The sequence below is a fragment of the Peromyscus maniculatus genome, chromosome 22 (assembly GCF_049852395.1).
Source record: "Peromyscus maniculatus bairdii isolate BWxNUB_F1_BW_parent chromosome 22, HU_Pman_BW_mat_3.1, whole genome shotgun sequence".
In the NCBI taxonomy this organism is placed as follows: Eukaryota; Metazoa; Chordata; class Mammalia; order Rodentia; family Cricetidae; genus Peromyscus; species Peromyscus maniculatus.
Window position 1 is genome coordinate 3,551,428 of NC_134873.1, and position 18,751 is coordinate 3,570,178.

An 18,751-nucleotide genomic window follows, 5' to 3' on the forward strand; every position below is an offset into this window, starting at 1 on the left:
TAGGCCGGGGTGACTAGTACTACATGCCACCTCAGATACCTGGCCTCAAGGACACATGACAGCTGTGACCCAGAGCAGGTGTCGATTTGTTGTTAAATATCCAACTTGTCCCGGAAGTCTACTGGAGAGCACATTTCTCTGGAAGAGTCACAAAATTTACTTAGCACCTCCCAGTGCCCCAGGGCTCAGCCCATGGCAGCCACTTATCAGTGCTCCTTTGAGGACCCAGTGGGGGTCTCCTCTCTGAACCCACAGGGCAGCCACAGAGTGCACATGGATGTCAGAAGTGCGTTGAGGAGTGCTTGGTTTGTGGTGCTGAGAGCTGAAGCCAGGCAATACAGTCCATGCCAGCACACGCTGTTTACCAAGAACAGTGACGGCAGCACGTGGGTCACATGGGTCCTCTGTGCCTGCTGGTGATAGTCTCATCTTTGCCGTGGTTCTTCAAACCGTGTCCCTTTTTGTGGAATTCGTGGTTCTTACTTAGTTCCCCACTTCTTAGTGAAAGCGAGTGCCCCAAGTTTGCACTTTAGCTGAGAAGTCGAGACCCCACATCCCTGCCCTGGCTTCCTTGTGGGGTGGGCCTGTGAGTGTGCTCAGTAGCCTCATGCAGCCCCTGTCCCCCAGGCACCTGCAGGCGCCCCAGCAAACCCTGGAGGCCATGCTGCGGCCCAAGGTCACCACACTGCCCGGCCACATCCAGGCTGTGTATGTGCAGAACGTGGTAAAGCTGTACGCGTCCATCCTGCAGCAGAAGGAGCAGGCCGCCGACACCGAGGCTGCGCAGGAGGTCACCCAGCTGCTGGTGGAGCGGCTGCCGCAGTTTGTGCAGAGCGCTGACCTGGAGGTGCAGGAGCGGGTAAGGCCTGCAGGCTGGGGCTCTGCTCGTGGTCGAGACTGCACCTGACAGGGGCAGCGTCAGAGAGGACGGTTGGCCACAGCTCGTGCCCTGTGAGCACATCCAGGGCTGGCATGGTGTCCGTCAGGAGTGGGGGCTGTCTGCTCACACCTCATGTGAGGCAGCAGAGCCTCCAGCAGGGCGCCTCCTAAAGATCCCGCAGTTCCTGCCCCCAACACACCTCCAGCTGGGATGCTGTGTGAACGTGTGTGCCCACATAGCTAGGTCTGGACTCACAGGGCGGGTAGCGTTACCAGGGACCCCCATGTCTAGAGACGCTCTTGGTCTCCTTCTAGGTCCTTGTCCTGGACAGAGCCAGTAGATGGAAGGGATTTTCTCCCATTTCTAAAGTGAATTGTTAAGGTCTCTCCTAGCTCTGCCCATCTGAGGCCTGGGGTCCGTGAGCAGGGGTTGTGGTGTGGATGAGAAGCGGCCTAGGAGATGGGCAGGCCCTGCTGCTGCTCTGGGAGCTGGTTTGGGATCCTCTCTGTTGGTGTGTTGTGGGACGGGGCTTGAACCCGGAGGTGTGTGTCTCAGGCATGTGCAGTGTCTTCATGCCCAGCCTGGGACAGCCTGGCCAAGGTCCTGGGCTGATACCTGGGCATGGGGCCCAGTGGCCAAGGCTGCTCCTGGCACCTCATAGTAATGTAGGTTCCCACTGAACCAGGTGCCATGAGGCTTCTGCTCGGTCTCTGGGGACCCTTTGAAGAGGTCAGGTGTGGGTGCTGGCGCATCTGTGGTCGAGGAGCTTCCCCGGCTGAGCCCCGTGGGAAGGAGGAACCCACCCTGATTGATTGTACAGCTGTGTCTTGAGAATTCGAGCCAGCACAGGATTGAGGGGCTCCCCGGGGCCCCCCCCGGAGATGACATTACTGAGCTCCCTCCTGTTCTGACCCTGGTGGGCCTTGTCTCCCTGTCTGAGACAGTAAGACTTGATGAGGTCTCTGGCAGAGCGAATGGGGAGGACAGGCCCCGCACCGTATGCTCAGGCACGCCACTCGTGACCCCTGCTCCCCTAGGCGTCCTGCATCCTGCAGCTGGTCAAGCACGTGCAGAAGCTACAGGCTAAAGGTGTGCCGGTGGCCGAGGAAGTGAGCGCCTTGTTCGCTGGTGAACTGAACCCCGTGGCCCCCAAGGCCCAGAAGAAGGTCCCAGTTCCTGAAGGGTGAGGATTGGGGACGTGGGGACTGATGGGGCTGCAGCCACTCAAGTGTCCCTGATGTAGGGAATTAGCGGCTCCCATGCCCCAGGACCAGCTACCATCCAAGGGAACAAGAGACGGCCACTCTGGTGCTGTGCACCCCTGTTCTCTGGTCCTTCTGGGAGTACCCTTGCCGGTCATAGTCCTCCTAGATTCCATGGCCCCTGTCCTGGTCTGCTGTTTCCTCCCAGGCTTCCTGCCTTCCCATCTCTGTGTCTTCTCTCTGGGGCTATGGCATCCTGCCTTGCCTGGTCCCTGTGATGCTGATGTTGAGAGATGTCACAGGCATATGGTGGGCCAACACAGAGGAGACCAGGCCACCATGTGACCTCCTCTGTACATCCCAGCCTAGACCTGGATGCCTGGATCAATGAGCCACCTTCGGACAGTGAGTCTGAGGATGAGAAACCCAAGGCCATCTTCCATGAAGAGGAGCCCAGGCACGCACGGCGCCGGCAGCCTGAGGAGGACGAGGAAGAGTTAGCCCGGGTGAGCATGCCGTTTCAGGAGCACCCAGCACAGGGCAGAACCCAGTTTGGGTCTCCTTACAAAGAGTAGCTGATGGTCGGGCCTAGGGGCACCTGAGGCTCTGCCATACAACCAGACCCAGCCTGTGACCCAGGCCAGAGGACCCTTAGCTTCCACCTTGCCCTCCTGGTGGCCCAGCCCCTCCCATGAGCCCCCTTTCCTGGACCCTCAGCAGGAACACCAGGGTGGGCAGACCCAGGCCAGTTCTGCTCCCAGGAGGCCAGAACCTCAGGTGGTCTGTCTGCCCATTCCTGAGTGCTGCTCCTGGGAGATAGATAGGCTCAGCGGTCGGCCTACCCGGGAGCTCTGCCCCTTGAGGGGGTCCTCATGTTTCCTACTATGACTCCTCCCTGCCCACCTGGGTCTTGGGAGATGGACGGGCACTTTTCTGACACACATACTCACGTAGAGTCCTGTCCCCACAGCGGCGAGAGGCCCGGAAGCAGGAGCAAGCCAACAACCCTTTCTACATCAAGAGCTCCCCGTCCCCACAGAAGGCAAGTGGTCCTTGAGAGCCCCCCACCAGCTGCCATACTGAACCCTCCAAGAGGGTAACGTACTTAGGGCCATGCCTTGGGGAGGGAGCTGTGCATGTGTAGTCCCAGCTACAGCTGAGCAGAGCTGGGCTGCGTCCAGGTCTTGGTAGAGAGCCTGGCCGTTCTAGGTGGAGCCCATCTAGACTGCCTGGAGGTGCATGCTCTGCCCCGCTGGCCCATTGGACCTACAAGAAGTGCTGGCATCTCAGCTCTTGGCAGTTCCTCAGGGCCCTAAGGGGTTTCAGCCAGATCCTGCAGTGTATCAGAGTCGCTGGTGAACCCTGTAGCTGAGGAGGAGAGTTCTCAGCCCCCCAGGGTGCAAGGGACACCTGCTCTGGGGTTAAATGTGCACTGCTTTCTCAGGTGGACAGAGCAGGCATTATTGGTCCTAGCCCCAGGGCTCTGTGAGTAGAGCCCCTGCCCGGCATGTGTGAGCTTTGGGTTCCATCCCCAGGACCACACAACCAGGTGTGGTCACCTAGGGGTCAGGAGACAGACCGGAGAAGCAGAAATCTAAGGTCGCCCCTTGGCTACAGAGTGAGGTTGAGGCCGGCCTCTAGTCCGAGTCCAAAAAAGTGACGATCGTGGATAGATTTAGGTGTAAATAGCCTATGACATCACTTTCCATGGCTGTGGTCCCCGGCCCCCACCGACTATGGAACCTGAAGCATATGAGTAATGCTCCCATGCTGCAATGGGGGCCACCATTCTCTGGCACACAGGGTTCCCCTCTCCTGAGTCCCCGAGGCACATTGACACCCTGTGGTCCCTCTTTCAGCGATACCAGGATGCACCAGGCGTGGAGCACATTCCTGTGGTGCAGATCGACCTCTCAGTGCCTCTGAAAGTTCCAGGCGAGTGTCTCCTTGTCTTGGGTTCATGTGTGGGACGTGACAGAGTTGCGGGCGTCCGTGAGCTCTGGCCATCCACATGTCCCCGCAGGCATGCCCATGTCGGACCAGTATGTAAAGCTGGAGGAGCAGCGGCGGCACCGGCAGCGCCTGGAGAAGGACAAGAAGAGGAAGAAGAAGGAGAAGGGCAAGCGTCGCCACAGCTCCCTGCCCACAGAGAGCGACGAGGACATCGCCCCCGCCCAGCGCGTGGACATCGTCACCGAGGAGATGCCCGAGGTCAGTCCCTGCCCGCCCTGTCACACAGCCCTCCACGATGGACATGGTTTTACTCCAGTCTGTGAGCTGGCAGCCATGGCCCTTACCTTGGGCAGCTGGCACATGGGTGGTGTGGGCATGACTGTCCAGGCAGTTCTGTGATTTGGGGCCGAAGTGAGCCTCCCCCAGGACAGCATGGTTGCTAGTTGACTGAGCCCTGACCTCTCCATCCCTCAGAATGCTCTGCCTAGTGATGAGGATGACAAGGACCCCAATGACCCCTACAGGGCGCTGGACATTGACCTGGACAAGTAAGTGATGGGTGAGGAACAGACCGAAGACTGGGTGGGGTTGCTCTTCAGTGGTGAGATCCCCATTCCCGGGGCGCTGAGACAATCCCTGGCCATGGCGGGGGCTCTGCGGTGTGCCCGGCACGGCGCCTGCGCTGTGAGCCGGAAGGCCCGAGCTCCTCTCCAGCGCTCGTTAAGAGCCTGCCCTGGCCCCCAGAACCCAGGAGCCCGCTGGCAGCCAGCCTGGTTGAGTGAGGGGGCTCCGGGTCAGTAAGAGACAGACCCTGCCCAAAGGTCCAGCGGAGAGTAACAGGAAAAGGAGGGGCACTGCCCTCTGCCCTCCCCGTGACTGGACACGTGTGCACCTGGACAGACACCCACATCCCACGTGGGCATGGGCCGCACTGTTCACATCCGGAATGTGGGAGGGAATGGGGTCAGTGCTCCCGGAACTGTAGCTGTCTGGGGACTTGCTGGAGCCTCAGGATCTGTGGGGCCAGCAGCCCCGGGGGGGGGGGTCACAGCTCACCTGGTGACCCCCCTCCTCCTCCCCAAGGCCCTTGGCTGACAGCGAGAAGCTGCCTGTCCAGAAACACAGGAATGCTGAGACTGTGAAGTCCCCTGAGAAGGAGGGCGTCCCCGGGGTGGAGAAGAAGAGCAAGAAGCCCAGAAAGAAGGAGAAGAAGCCCAAGGAGAGAGAGAGGGAGAAGAAGAAGAAGGACAAGAAGGTGTGTGAGGGCCCCAGGCTCCGGCCGGTGCAGAGCCAGGGCCGCAGAGGGTGGGACCGTGCAAGCCCAGCGAGGGCCATGCCCAGGGAGCCGCTGTTCTGGGCTAGCCTTCTGCAAACCAACTGAGTGCTGGGACCAGGCCTGGGCACATGCTGGGGAGGTGGTGCTCACTCTGCCCATCCCCAGGCTGCTTCGGTTTGGTTTGGTTTTTGGTTTTTGGTTTTTTTGAGACAGAGTCTCACATTGTAGCTCTGGTCATCCTGGAACTCACTCTGTAGACCAGGCTAGACTTGAACCCACAGAGATCCATCTGCCTCTTTCGCCCAAGTGCTGAGATTAAAGGCGTGCGCCACAATACTCGACTCAAACAGGATACTTTTTACATTGCATTTTGAACTAGATCTCACTGAGTTGTCCAGGCTGACCTTGAATTTGCAATCCTCCTGCCTCAGCTTCATAACAGGCCTGGCTAAAAATAGATTTTATTTGTGAAGGCTGGGATCAAGCCCAGGGTCCCACCCATCAATGCAGCCAGCCTCTGAGGTATGGCCTGGTGGGGTGGCGTGTTGGAGACTGCCTGTCGGTCTCTTGCCCAGGTTGCACCAGCAGCCAGCTCACATGCAGGATGGGTCCCAGCACTCCGGAGACTGGGGGAAAGGATCGCCATGACTGCTAGGCCAGCCTGAGCCAGTGTGAGAACCTGCTGCTTGGCTCTAACCCCGCTCCAGTCACCACTTAGCCCCGCTGGCTTCCCGACTGACTGGTGGCTGTTGCTGCCATCTTGGCCGAGCCCCTGTGGGGTCCGGTCAGCAGCCAGGACTTGTGCTAACAGCAGCCAGGCTGGGCTGGGGCAGGGCGGCAGGAGTGGCCACCAGCTGGAGCCCAGCCCTTGCCCTTGCCCTCCCTGCCTCTGTCAAAAGTGTTCCTCTTGTGGCTTCAGGGTGAGGACTTAGACTTCTGGCTGTCCACCACCCCGCCACCGCCGCCTGCCGCTGTCCCTGCTCCTGCCCCATCCACAGTGAGTACCTGCCCCGCGTGTCCTCAAGGTGCCGCCTGCTTTCCACAGCAGCCAGCCAGTGCCAGGCTTCTCCCTGCGGTCCAGCCCACCGGGATGGCCTGGTCAGCCTGTGTCGGCTGTCCTGTGGACCCTGCTTAGCAAGGCTCAGGGAGGCAGAGGGGTGGTGGCCAGCAGGACCTTTGTCCACAGGTGTCCTTTGGAGGGTGTCCCCCGCCCGCAGGTGGGGGCAGCACTGGTTAGGGGGACTCGGAGTTCCCTATTGCTTCTCAAGCTGGAGCCCTCCGAGCAGTGGGGGAAGAGCACCCCATCCTCCACCCCATCCTCCACCCCATCCTCCACCCCATCCTCCACCCCATCCCCCACCCCATCCTCCACCCCATCCTCCACCCCATCCCCCACCCATCCTCCACCCCATCCTCCATTCCATCCCCCACTCCATCCCCCACCCCATCCTCCACCCCATCCTCCACCCCATCCCCCACTCCATCCCCCACCCCATCCTCCACCCCATCCTCCACCCCATCCCCCACCCCATCCCCCACCCCATCCCCCACCTCACCCCGACCTTCCCGGCTTTGCAGGAAGAGCTTGCTGTGAGCACTGTCACCCCAGCTAAGGACGAGGGTGAGGAGCTCAAGAGAGAGGAGCCAGAGGACGAGGATGTGGACGACGATCGGGAAAGGGTGAGGCACACAGCACCAACCACTTCCCTGAAGTGCCTGCAGCTCTCATGCTTCCCCACCATCTCCTTCCAGAACCTTCCATCACCCCAGTAGGAAGCCTCATGAGCAGTCTGCCACACCGCTTCCTGACCCCTGTCGCCCTTGAATCCCCTTTCTGTCTCTGGACTCGCCTGCTCTGCGTATTGGCTGTCATGGAGTCCCACACTAGGTGGCCTCTGTTGTCTGGCTCTCTCATTGAGACACACACACCCCCGCCGCCTTTTTTTTCCCCAAAGATTATTTTAACACTGGGTGGCAGTGGCGCACATCTTTAATCCCAGCACTCGGAAGGCAGAGGCAGGCGGATCTCCGTGAGTTCGAGGCCAGCCTGGGCTACAGAGAGAGATTCAGGAAAGGCTCCAAAGCTACACAGAGAAACCCTGTCTCAAAAAAAACAAAAACAAAAAAAAGAAAGAAAAGAAAAACCAACAAAAAGATTATTTAAGTCTGCCTGGTGTGGTGGCTAATGTCTAAGAAACCCCGTCTCACCCCCCCATAAAAAAGCTGATTTTAGTTGTGTTTGTGAATGTTACTCCATGGGTCCTGGGATCTGAACTGAGCTTCTTCAGGATTGAGCAGCAAGCACTGTTCACCACCACGCCATCAACCCAGCCCCAAGCCCTGTGGTTTGGTTTTGGGTGTGTGTGTGTGTGTGGTTTTTCTTTTTATTTTATTTGCATTGGTGTTTTGCTACATGTATGATTGAGGGTGTCAGATCTTGAGTTATAGACAGTTGTGAGCTGCCATTGCCATGCGGGTGCTGGGAATTGAACTCAGGTCCTTTGGAAGAGCAGTCAGTGCTCTTAACCACTGAGCCATCTTTCCAGCCCCATGTGTGGTTGTTCAGCACAGGGTTTCTCTGTGTAGTCCTGGCTGTCCTGGAACTCACTCTGTAGCCCAGGCTGGCCTCCAACTCCGAGATCCTCCTGCCTCTGCCTCCCGAGTGCTGGGATTAAAGGTGTGCGCCACCACCTCTTGGCCACTCCATGTTCTTGAAGTCACTCCATGCTGCGTTGTGTGGGAGCCTTGCTCCTGTGGGTGGCTCTGTGATGCTCCAGTGTGTGACTGGTCTTCAGTCTGTCATCCAGCCATAGACACTGGGTTGTTTGCCCAGGTGGATGTGAACATAGGCATGCCTCTGTGAGCGCTCCTCCTCCTCCTCCTCCTCCTCCTCCTCCTCCTCCTCCTCCTCCTCCTCCTCCTCGGTGATGTGGCCGGGAGAGCTGTGGTCCCATGCGGTGACAGTCTCACTGATCTGTCCACCTTAACCCCCTGCCCTCCGAGCGGCTCCTGCCCTGCCCTGTCAGCCCCAGGGTCCTAGCTTTGCTGTCCCGCCTGCTCCCTTCCTGCGGCCCCCACCGAGTGACGTGAGGGACAGTGGTGACCGGGCCTCTTGCTGGAACAAGGGCCTGAGCCCAGACTCTGCTTCAGAAATCTTCCCGGCACAAGAAGAAGAAGCACAGGAAGGAGAAGGAGGAGAGGCCACGAGACAAAAAGAAAGCCAAGAGGAAGCAGGTGGCCCCGCTGGAGAATGGTGCGGCGGCGGCAGAGGAGGAGGAGGAGCCCATCCCGGTGAGCATGCGCACCACCCTGCCAGCTCAGCCTGGAAACATGGCTTCCGTCCAGAGAGAACCAGAACCTCTGGAAACTGTGCTCTGTGGTGGGAGCTGACACCGCATGGTGGTGGCTCTTGCTCCTTGTGAGCCTGTCCCTGTCCCATGAGATACCTGTGATGGCCAGGGCCCTGTCACCCACAGCTGACGCTGTCTCTCCTTCCCCAGCCCATGTCCAGCTACTGCCTTCTGGCTGAGAACTCGTACATTAAAGTGGTAAGTGACACTGGGCTGCCGCAGGGGGATGGCCATTGCTGGGGGCAAACCACCGCCACTAGAAGCCTTGCAGGGCTGGCGCCTGTGGCCAGCAGCCCGGCCACAGCTGCAGAGCCCAGTGTGGCCAGGCCACGTGAGGACAGCGTTGCTAACGGGACCAAGCGGCCATGGCAGCATGCACATTGGGGCGAGAGGCGGGAGGATTCCAAGTTCAACACCAACCAGGACCATATTGCAAGACTTTGTCTCAAAGAATCAAATAGAGAAGGGCTGGTGTAGCTTCTTGAAGAGAGTGTGGAGTGTGTGTGGAGAGTGTGTGGAGTGTGTGGAGAGTGTGTGGAGTGTGTGGAGGCCGAGGTCCTGAGGGCCCCAGGCAGCCCTCACAGAGCAGCCACTGTCCTTGATATTGGCCAGGAGCTCACTCACTCCCCTCAGCTGGTCCCTGGTTCTTGACTCTGCCCTTACTCATGCAGACTTACGACATCCAAGCCAGCCTCCAGAAGGACAGCCAAGTGACAGTGTCGGTCATCCTGGAGAACCAGAGCAGCAGCTTCCTGAAGAACATGGAGCTCAACGTGCTGGACTCGCTCAACACCAAGATGGCCCGGCCGGAGGGCTCGTCGGTGCATGACGGTGTGCCCGTGCCTTTCCAGCTGCCCCCTGGTGAGCTCGCCCGTGGCCCTAGCGTTCACAAGGCAGCCTGCTCCTTCCCCTTGTTACCTGGGCTCCTGCACAAGGAACTTAGCTAGAGCTTCCGGGGACAGCTGAGGCCCGGGACAAGGCTGGGGTCTAGGGCCAGCAGAGGGAACCCACCGTTTCTGTGACTCTCCAGCATCCCACCAGCCGTGACACCCTAGAGTCAGTGCTGGCTTAGACCCCGGCCCTGCTGAGTGCCGGGTCCCCCCCCAGGTGTCTCCAATGAGGCGCAGTTTGTGTTCACCATTCAGAGCATCGTCATGGCTCAGAAGCTCAAGGGCACGCTGTCCTTCATCGCCAAGGTAGGCACTGGGCAGCGGCCATGGCCAGTGCTGAGCCCACTCTCCCCCGGGCTCCAGCCCCTTTGCCCTGCCCCGGGGTGTCAGGCACCCCACAGCTGCAGCTTCCCTTCTCACAGGACGACGAAGGGGCCACCCACGAGAAGTTGGACTTCCGGCTGCACTTCAGCTGTAGTTCCTACCTGATCACCACGCCCTGCTACAGGTGTGTGTGCCTCCACCCCCCCAGAGCCTCCCGGGGGGAGGTGGGGGGTGAGGTGACCTCCAGAGACAGTCTGCTGCTTTCTCCCGAGGCCACATCTTCCCTGCTCTGTCCCCGGGACCGCCCTGGGTGCCGGATCCTGGTCCCCTGCACACCCCAGGCTGCCTTGGATCCCGGAGCAGTCCTCTGGCCTCAGCATTCCGGGGCAGGGCTGGGGTACAGGCCTGACACCCAGGCCCGCCATCACCCCGTTCTCTCCTCCACAGCGATGCCTTTGCCAAGTTGCTGGAGTCAGGAGACCTAAGCATGAACTCCATCAAAGTCGATGGCATTAGTATGTCTTTCCAGAACCTCCTGGCAAAGATCTGTTTCCACCACCATTTTTCCGGTGAGCAATGTCACAGTGACAGCGGTTCCATCAAGTGTCACAGGAGCCACCCTGACCCCAGTCAGTCCCTTCCCACCCAGGGCCTTCCCCTCAGCCCCCAAGTGCCGTCTCCCATGGGCCCCAGCCCTTGGCAGCCCGGGAAGTGTGGCCTGACTCCCCATCTGTTCCAGTTGTGGAGCGTGTGGACTCTTGTGCCTCCATGTACAGCCGCTCCATCCAGGGCCACCATGTCTGCCTGCTGGTGAAGAAGGTGAGCTCAGAGCGCGTCGGCTGCTCCTCAGGGAGAGGCTGAGCCTGCCTGTCGGGGCTCCCCCACCCCCACCCCCGTTAGACCAGGTCCCCCTGGGTGAGCCGGGCCTGAGGAGGGCAGGGCGGGCTCAGCCTGTCTCAGGCCCGTGGCGGGGTGGGGTGCGCAGCTGCCTGCCTGCCGAGCACTCCAGAGGCCGAAGCAGAATCAGAGATCCAGGCCAGTTGGGGCATTTGGGTTCAAAACTCCAGTGAGGCCTGGGCCCCGGGTGAGGGAGGAGGGCGGCCCTCCCCACAGGCCTGGGCAGTGTGCTGTGGCCTCCAGGGTGAGAGCTCCGTGTCGGTGGATGGCAAGTGCAGTGACGCCATGCTGCTCAGCAGCCTGCTGGAGGAGATGAAGACCACGCTGGCCCAGTGCTGAAGGAGCCCGGCAGAGCAGACGGCCGCCACAGGCCTCGCCTCCTCCTCCTCCTTGTCCTGTGTCCTGTGCCCACCCGGCATTAATGTAACGCCCGCCTCCACTGTGTGACCCGAGGCCCTGTGGGGCATCAACTCTCTGTTACCCTCTTTGTTCTGCCCTTGCGCCCCCTTGGCAAGGAAGGCCATTCCAACCCAAGCCGGCAGGGCTCCCCCCAGGTTTCCAGCAAACAGCGGGGCTGATGTGGCCCCACTTGTGTGCCCCCATGCCGCCTCTGGAGGGACTGACTGGAGGTGTCTGGAGGGGTGCCCGGCCGGCTCTTAGCACCCTTCTCCCCGTCCGCGCGGCCAGGTGGCTGGAGTGTGCTTGTGGGTCAGCTTGGCTGCTGGCAGCAGGGACCGCCCTCTGATTTCTGCTCTTCAACAGAATTCGGGGGTCTGTCTGGGGGTCCGTGGAGGGGCGCAGTCCATGCCCTCAATCAGTCACTACACATGGGGTTGTCCCTGCGCTGGGCCACAGCTGGGGAGGCTGAGGCCCTGCAGTGGAGACCGTGCATCCTGCGAGCACTCGGTGCTCACCAGCCGTGCCCGGCAAGGGGAGCGGAGCCCAGCCTGGCCTCTCCCTTCAGCTGGGTCCTGCCACAAGCCGAGCCCTCCTGAGGTGATGGTGGCCGTCCTAGGACTGCTGTCACTGAGCATGCCGAGAACCGTTACCGACCCCACGTGACCTCCAGCTCTATGATGTTCCATGATTGATTTGCTGTCGACATTCCCATGTGAAGAGAGATATCACGCTGCTGACGATCGGTGTCATGATGACCCAATAAAGAGTCGCAAAACATGTTTGCCTGTTGTGTCCTCAGTACTGCAGAGCAGTCGCCAGTGTGCCGTTCAGGCTCCTAGGGCCCAGGTGGGACAGCGAGTTCCCCCAGCCGCCTCCTGTGGGTGCTGTCACCCTCATTAAGTACTTCCGTGTGAGCATGAGTGCAGCGCCACAGGCCAGGCCGCCCTGCGCCATCGCTTTCCACTCTCAGTGCTGGCCTTCAAATCTGGTCCTTGGGCATGGGCAGCAAACGCTGTCTATCACTGAACTGTCTGGCCATTCCTCCTTTTAAAAAAGACTGTTAGCCGGGCGGTGGTGGCGCACACCTTTAATCCCAGCACTCGGGAGGCAGAGCCAGGTAGATCTCTGTGAGTTAGAGGCCAGCCTGGGCTACCAAGTGAGCTCCAGGAAAGGCGCAAAGCTACACAGAGAAACTCTGTCTCAAAAAAACAAAAAAACAAAAAAAAAACAAAAAAAAAAGAGATTGTAAAATTATATCATGTAGTGGTGGTGCACACCCTTAATATCAGCACTCCGGAGGCAGAGGCAGGAGACAACCAGGGCTACACAGAAAACCCTGTCTCAAAACAAAAACATGAAGGTTACCATCACGTCTCTGTCTACCATGTGTACATCTTGTGCCAGGAGAGGGCGCTAGGTTCCCTGGACCTGCAGCTCCCGGTGGTGGGGTGAGCCGAGCCCTCACACTGAAAACCTGGGCGCTGCAAGAGCCCCAACTGCTGAGCCGCTTCTTCAACCCCCAAGCCCCCCCCCTTTTTTTTTCCTTCATCTTTCAAAAGACAGGGTTTCTCTGTGTAGCTTTGCGCCTTTCCTGGAACTCACTCTGTAGACCAGGCTGGCCTTGAACTCACAGAGATCTGCCTGCCTCTGCCTCCCGAGTGCTGGGATTAAAGCGTGCACCACCGCTACCAAGCCTTTTTGTTTTGTTTTGGTTTTGAGACGACGGGGTTTCTCCATGTAGCCCTGGCTGTCCTAGGACCCCTTTAAAAAAATAAAAAATAAACAAGCTTTCTAATCAACTTCATAAAAAGTATCCTTGTAACTGAACTTCGGCCCACTCGCCCAGCAGGTTGCAGGTGATGGGTTCACATTGTCTAGGCTCAAGGATGGGTGGCCTCTGCACGCCACAGGGTCTGAGTGACAGCAGAGCTTGCTTGGCAGGAGGTAGGCGCAGGTCAGGTGGGTCAGCTAGTTAAGGTGGTCTGCAGCACTGGCTGAAGGTGAACCCGAAGCACGGTCAGGTAGGGGCTCCCCAAGAAAGCAAGCCCAGAAAAGCTGCTCAGCCTGGGAGCCTGACACCTCAGTGCGCCAGGGCCGGGCCAGGCAGTGGATGCCCCAGGTCTGTCTGTCTGTCTGTCTGTCAGGAAGGGCTCCCTGTTCAAGTCACACTGGCACAGCTTGAGGCTTCAGCTGGACGTGGAGGGAGCAGGCTGACCTGGCCGCAGCTCCACAGGATCCACCCATCCTCCCTCTCCAGGTGCTGGTGTCTAATGAGGCCCTGTGGGGGACCCCTGGCCACCTTCCACGCGAGACCAGGAAGCACAGCCCTTCCCAGCTTCTGTCCCCAAGGGCAGTGTGCAGGGAGTCAAAAAAAACGAGGCACTGACGTCCAAACAAACTGGCCCAGGGGACCCAACTGAAGCACACGTCCCTTCTTAAAGATTACAGCAAAATGACAGGACAGATGTGGCCCCCTGGAATGAGTCCTGCCAGCACGCCACCCAGCAGCCAAGTGCTTGTTCCCACCGGCAGGGCTCTGGGGCTCTCCAGACTCCAGCTGCTGTCACTGTCACTGAGAGGGGCCGGACGCCCTCTGGTGCCTCTGCTGGCCTGGTGGCCTGTTCCACCACACTTGCGGCCAGCGACCTGCTCCAGGGCCGGGTTGACTGCATTGGAGGCTGTGTCTGCTGTGGTAGTGGGGCTGCCCAGTAGTTCCCGTGGGCAGTCCAAATCGAGGGTGCAGGAATTTACACGAGCGTCCTTCGGGGCAGAACCCCACGAGGAAATTCACACACACGACTCTCTGAGTATGCCGGTGCCTGCACAGGGGACCACGCTTACAGAAGCCTCAGTCACACCAAGGGCGGTCCTTGATCTTGGACTCAGGGTCGCCGTGCAGGAAGGGGCACTCCTTGTTGCCGCATGCCCCGAACTCACGCATCTTGGTCTTGTCGTCTCATGCAAGAGCTCACACTGGCCCCCTTTCTTGCACAGACCTCCCAGCCAGTGTGGGCACACAACCGTCTTCTCACCACTAATGTGGCGGAATGGACACGTGTCCCCTTTGCCGCAGGCAGCTTTCAAGAAGAATTCACAGACGGCAGCCCCCGACTTATCCATGCCAGGGAAGGGCAGTGGCTGCGCCCCGAGGTCTGCTCCACGGCGATCTCCAAGTTGAACTTGATGTGGTCCACGCTGGCGATGATTTCCTGCATGACAAGGCATGCCAGGCCTAGGACCCTTTCTTACTAACTGCTCCTGAGGCTGTGAGGGGAAACGGGATCCATGTCGGCTGCTCACCGCCACCGTGTGGGGACAAGGGAAAGAGTCACTTGTCAGTCAGCAGACACTGAGCCCTGTCAACTGCAACTTCCAAAATGCTGCTGGGCCCCAGGCCCCAGCCAGTGCCCCGAGGCCACGCCTCTGAAGTGCAGTGCAGTACCCTGTCCCAGTGCTCGGCCCTGGCCAGGACCCAGAGAAGTCACCCTGTCAGCCGTCGGCGCACAGAGCGAGCCTTGCTTGTGCTTTGTGACTGGCCGCTGACTGCAGCTTGAGCTCCCGACACGACCCCCAGACCTCCAGCTGGCGCTGCCCTACATCCCAGTCCCTCTGGAGGAAAGTCGTTAGATGCTACACTTGGTGCTCCTTGTCAGAACGCATCCACGCTTCCTCCCCTGCAGCTGCGCTTATGAGCAGGAACCCGGGGACATCCACGGAGGCATGCACCCGTCAGCGGGGCCAGGGAGACCGGGCGGGGGCAGAAGTCCCTGGGTCTCCTGCATCGGCCACCTGCCAACCCAGCCAGCCAGCCCGGCTCTGGTCCCCGGCTGCCAGGTGCTCTGTGTGGTGTGGCCCACCTGTCTCTTCTGACCAGGAAACCCCAGACACACTAGCCGGGCCCAGCTTTCACCCCACTGCAGCGTCCACCCTGAGGCAGAGGTAGGAGGTCAAGGCCAGTCTGGGCTATAGAGCGAGACCTTTACCTCAAAGGTGGGGAGGGGCAGGACTGGGCTCCATTGTTAACACCAAAGCCAGGCGGCACAGCTGTTATCCCAGCAGTAAGGAGACGAGGCGGAAAGAGTTCAAGGACTTCCGCTACCTGGCACGCCCCAGAGCTCCCGCCTCAACAAGAACAAACCTGCCCACAGGCACTCAGGAGTACCGGGATCAAGTACAGCCCGGCTGTTTGTCCCTCCCTCCGTGGGTAGGAGACGCGGCTCCTCCACACCCACACGGCTCCTCCACACCCACGCGTGTTCAGTAAAAGCCCGTGCCTCCAGCTACGGCAAATACCCAGCCGGCTCTCCCGGCAGAAAAGAACTGTTCTTCCTGAGAAATGTGAGAGCACTTTAATCAAATTATCTCTGGGGGCCCTGCCTGGGGGCCCTGCTATCTATACACAAGCCCATCTCCCAGCCCTCCCCTGCCCCGGCCCAGCCTGGGCTCCGCAGGGGTGACCCCAGGCAGGCAGCGGCTGGCCTCTCCCAGAGGAACAGGCCACGACAGTGCAGTTGAGTCCTTGGCCCCCGCCCAGGCTGGGGGCAGCAGCCACGGTCAGTGCTGGGTCAGACACTGAGAAGCGTTTTCCAAGGTCAGGTTAGCCAGGTGCGGCGGTTCCAGACACTTTATGGTCGGTGAAAGGCTTGGGGGGAGAGGAGGGGGTGCCTTGAGCCCGCTGTCTGACCCCCCCCCCAATGCTCCCACCTCCCTTCCCAGGCTGCCTTCCGTGACCTATTACTATAGCCCAGGCTGGCCCGCTAATTGAGCTCTTCCTGCCTCAGAGGCCTCCTGGAAGGCTGGGATTTTATGTATGCACCCAGCCCCTGCCTGTTCTTAAGTCCTAAAGAGGGCTAGGGGGTCATCCACCCTCCCCAAGCCCACAGGGACAGGCCTTAAGAGGGTCTGGCAGGACGTTGGGGTGCTGTGCTCCCCCCAGGCCACCCGACAGTGTCATTCCCCAGGTCACTCACAAGGCGGGGATGGTTCTGCACATCCAGGCAAGGCCGCGGAGGAGGACAGCGCGGTTCATGCGGTGGCCACACAGGGGGATGGGATTACAGCCGTCCAGCGTGCCCGCGGGCACAGCCCTGCCCCGCATGCCCTCCCCAAGACCTCCCCCCCATCCCTCAACTCCCCCACCCCCCATGGAAGGCCCGTCTTACCTCCTGCCTACATCCTGACTGAAATAGAATGGGGCCCCAGTCAGACCCTCTAGGTCTGCCACCAACTCAGGGCAGCCCTGCCTGGGCTTCAAGAAGACCCTTCAGCCAGAATGGTCTGCCCCCTTCCTCCATCTGAGCTGGAGACCCTTGACGGGGCAGGAGCGAGGTCCTCCTGGGCCTCTGTAAGCTTCGAGACCTCACCGTAAGGTGTGCGCGCACGCGCGTGCTCACACACTGTCTCGGATAAAACTGGAGATGGATTCGAGCAGGAACTTACTGGTGCCAGGCATGTCTACAACGACAATTTGTTTGGAGTCAGGGGACCAAGTGTCCCCTTTGTGTCCCCTCTCTGAGTCCTGGTGCCCAATAAACCCCGGCTCACATGTAACTCAGAAGACCCTGGACAGCTGACTGCCACTGTGCCGATGACCTGGGGGGACACAGGGCTTGCTTGCCGGTGGGCTATCGCCGAGGCCCAGAACCCCTTGCTGCCCGGGTGACGATCCCAGGACCCCAGGGGCAGTGGGGTAGGTGGCTGAGCCATACTTGCAGTAATAGCCAAAGCAGATGACGTGCGAGTCTGTGCAGTTACTGCAGGAGATGGTCTCATACTGGAAGATGCCTGCAACACACCAGAGGCAGCCAGACTTCCCCGGGCCCCCCAGCCTGGGCCCCGCCACTGCGGCCCTCAGCCTGGACCATGGGTCACTTACCACAGTGACGCTGACAGTCGATGCGGCCTGGGGGGAGGAGGGGGACACAACAGGACAGTGTCTTCTGACAAGGCCCAGAGCTCAAGACCTGTCCCTCAGCCCCACTTCTGTTTCTGTAGCCCAGGCTAGCCCGGCATGGAGAAGGCAGGCCAAGCTGACTTGGAACTTGTGGCAATCAATCCTCTTGCCTCATTCCCTCATTCCGGAGTGCTACGATCACAGGCATGCGCCACATGTGTTTCACGAAAATGGGAAGGGGGCCTCTGGGAGGCCCCCAGTGCCAGACAGAGCTAACCGAGGGGAAGGACGGTTCACTGCTCCCGGTGTCACCGGGACACTGGTGTGATAGATGTGGCGGGGTGATGGGTGCTGGTGACCACTCATGCAAAAGGGCCTCCTGCAGAGGCGCCCCCTGAACCCCGTTTCCAGCCCCCAGCCCCTCAGTGCCTGCGCCTAAGCGCGCTGTGCCCCTCTGGAGCCCGCTGCTCACTCTCTATGATGGCGTTCTGGATGAGGCGCACTTGCTCCCGGAAGATGGCCCGCAGCTCATTGGGGAAATACCCTGATGTGGGAGTCACAGCAGAGTGGTCACGCTCGGGCGCCCGGTGGCCCCCACCGGCCCTGCCTCAGTTTCCCTGCTTTACCTGGGAAGTACATCTTCCCCTGGTACAGCTGGTCCATCCTCTGGTACACGGCTCCTGCCACTTGCTCCAGCTTCTCCCGGGCTGAGGGCGGGGGGGGGGGGGGGGAGAGGAAGCAGATGAGCTGCCCAGCCCGGGGTCCCGGCTGCTGGTCTCCGGACCCTGGGACGGGCTCCGCCGCTCACTGATCTCGGCGGGGATGGCCAGGTGTAGCTCCTTCATCGTGTTCTGGCTCCACTCGGTGAGCAGCACTCCCGACACGGGGATGTCGCCCACCCACCAGGACTTAAGGTTCACGTGGTGGCGGTAGAAGGAGAACTTCTCCGAGAATTTGGGGTCACAGTGCAGGCAGCCCCGGGCCAGCGCCGCTGTCATGCCCAGGCACAGCAGCAACGCCATGGCCTGGCCCGGCCCGCAGTGCCCATCCATCGGCGCCGCCAGCGCCGCGCCCTCCAGCCGCGCACCCACCAACGGCGCCGCCCGCGCCACGCCCCGTCACGCCGCACCAGCCAACGGCGCGCGCCCTGGACCCGGGCCGCGCCATCCCCGCCCGCGGCCCGGCCCGGCCTCCGGCCCTGGCCCCGCCCCACCCCAGACATGGCTCCGCCCACGATCCTGGGTGAGTCCGGTGGATGGCTCCGCCCCCGCCTGGCCCCCGTCCCTATCAGACATCGGTCCCAGGCCTGGTCCCGCCCACAGGCCTGGTCCCGCCCTACGCGTGGCTCCGCCTCCTGCCTGGCCTGTTCCAATTAGACTCAAGTCCCAGGGCTAGCTCCGCCCCTGGGTCCGTGGCTCCTCCCTAGTTCTGTCCCCGCCCCTGTTACAATTGGCAATTGGTAATGCCAGTCTGCCTCCAGGGTCCACGCCCGTTTTGGCTCCGCCTCACCGGCAGCACCTCACGCATGCGCCGAGGACGGGCGCCAGTTCCTGAGCCGGAGAGGACGGGCTCGGCCCCGCCCCTCCACCGCCGGGCTCGGCCCCGCCCCTCCACCGCCGGGCTCGGCCCCGCCCCTCCACCGCCGGGCTCCAGCCAATGAGCAGCGCCTGTCCTAGTCTCCGGGGGC

General features: G+C 60.7%; 2 protein-coding genes and 1 pseudogene across 3 annotated transcripts in view; 1 reads left to right on the forward strand and 2 right to left on the reverse strand.

Annotated features, from left to right (window-relative positions):
* The window catches only part of Ap3d1 (adaptor related protein complex 3 subunit delta 1), a 35,038-nt gene extending 23,090 nt beyond the window's left edge, over positions 1-11,948 (forward strand). For both annotated transcript variants that reach the window (XM_076558852.1, XM_076558851.1), the window contains exons 14-31: positions 628-859; positions 1,918-2,063; positions 2,447-2,588; positions 3,053-3,124; positions 3,942-4,017; positions 4,106-4,293; positions 4,510-4,583; positions 5,119-5,290; positions 6,231-6,308; positions 6,890-6,991; positions 8,462-8,602; positions 8,812-8,859; positions 9,333-9,522; positions 9,769-9,857; positions 9,974-10,059; positions 10,323-10,444; positions 10,615-10,694; positions 11,016-11,948. In XM_076558852.1, the coding sequence (XP_076414967.1) occupies positions 628-859; positions 1,918-2,063; positions 2,447-2,588; positions 3,053-3,124; positions 3,942-4,017; positions 4,106-4,293; positions 4,510-4,583; positions 5,119-5,290; positions 6,231-6,308; positions 6,890-6,991; positions 8,462-8,602; positions 8,812-8,859; positions 9,333-9,522; positions 9,769-9,857; positions 9,974-10,059; positions 10,323-10,444; positions 10,615-10,694; positions 11,016-11,111 (2,134 nt within the window). In that variant the 3' untranslated portion in view covers positions 11,112-11,948. The remainder of the gene's footprint in view (positions 1-627; positions 860-1,917; positions 2,064-2,446; positions 2,589-3,052; positions 3,125-3,941; positions 4,018-4,105; positions 4,294-4,509; positions 4,584-5,118; positions 5,291-6,230; positions 6,309-6,889; positions 6,992-8,461; positions 8,603-8,811; positions 8,860-9,332; positions 9,523-9,768; positions 9,858-9,973; positions 10,060-10,322; positions 10,445-10,614; positions 10,695-11,015) is intronic.
* Positions 11,949-12,900: 952 nt separating this feature from the next.
* Positions 12,901-15,252, reverse strand: LOC121825037 (cleavage and polyadenylation specificity factor subunit 4 pseudogene; annotated as a pseudogene).
* A 242-nt stretch (positions 15,253-15,494) lies between these two features.
* Izumo4 (IZUMO family member 4) lies at positions 15,495-18,187 on the reverse strand. Its single transcript, XM_006978164.4, has 10 exons — positions 17,873-18,187; positions 17,691-17,771; positions 17,537-17,608; positions 17,047-17,073; positions 16,880-16,955; positions 16,716-16,763; positions 16,611-16,625; positions 16,334-16,351; positions 16,142-16,156; positions 15,495-15,813 (listed from the first exon to the last, which is right to left on the reverse strand). Exons 1-10 carry the CDS (start codon positions 18,114-18,116, stop codon positions 15,726-15,728), a joined length of 684 nt encoding a protein of 227 aa, XP_006978226.1. The 5' UTR covers positions 18,117-18,187; the 3' UTR covers positions 15,495-15,725.
* Positions 18,188-18,751: the final 564 nt, after the last annotated feature.

Coding starts and splice junctions, on each gene's coding strand:
- Izumo4 (XM_006978164.4), bottom strand. CDS start 18,116: ATGGATGGGCACTGCGGGCCGGGCCAGGCCATGGCGTTGCTGCTGTGC. Junction 17,772..17,872: donor GGCCATCCCCGCCGAGATCA/GTGAGCGGCGGA, acceptor CCCCGCCCTCAG/CCCGGGAGAAGCTGGAGCAA. Junction 16,764..16,879: donor TGCTTTGGCTATTACTGCAA/GTATGGCTCAGC, acceptor GTGTCCCCCCAG/GTCATCGGCACAGTGGCAGT.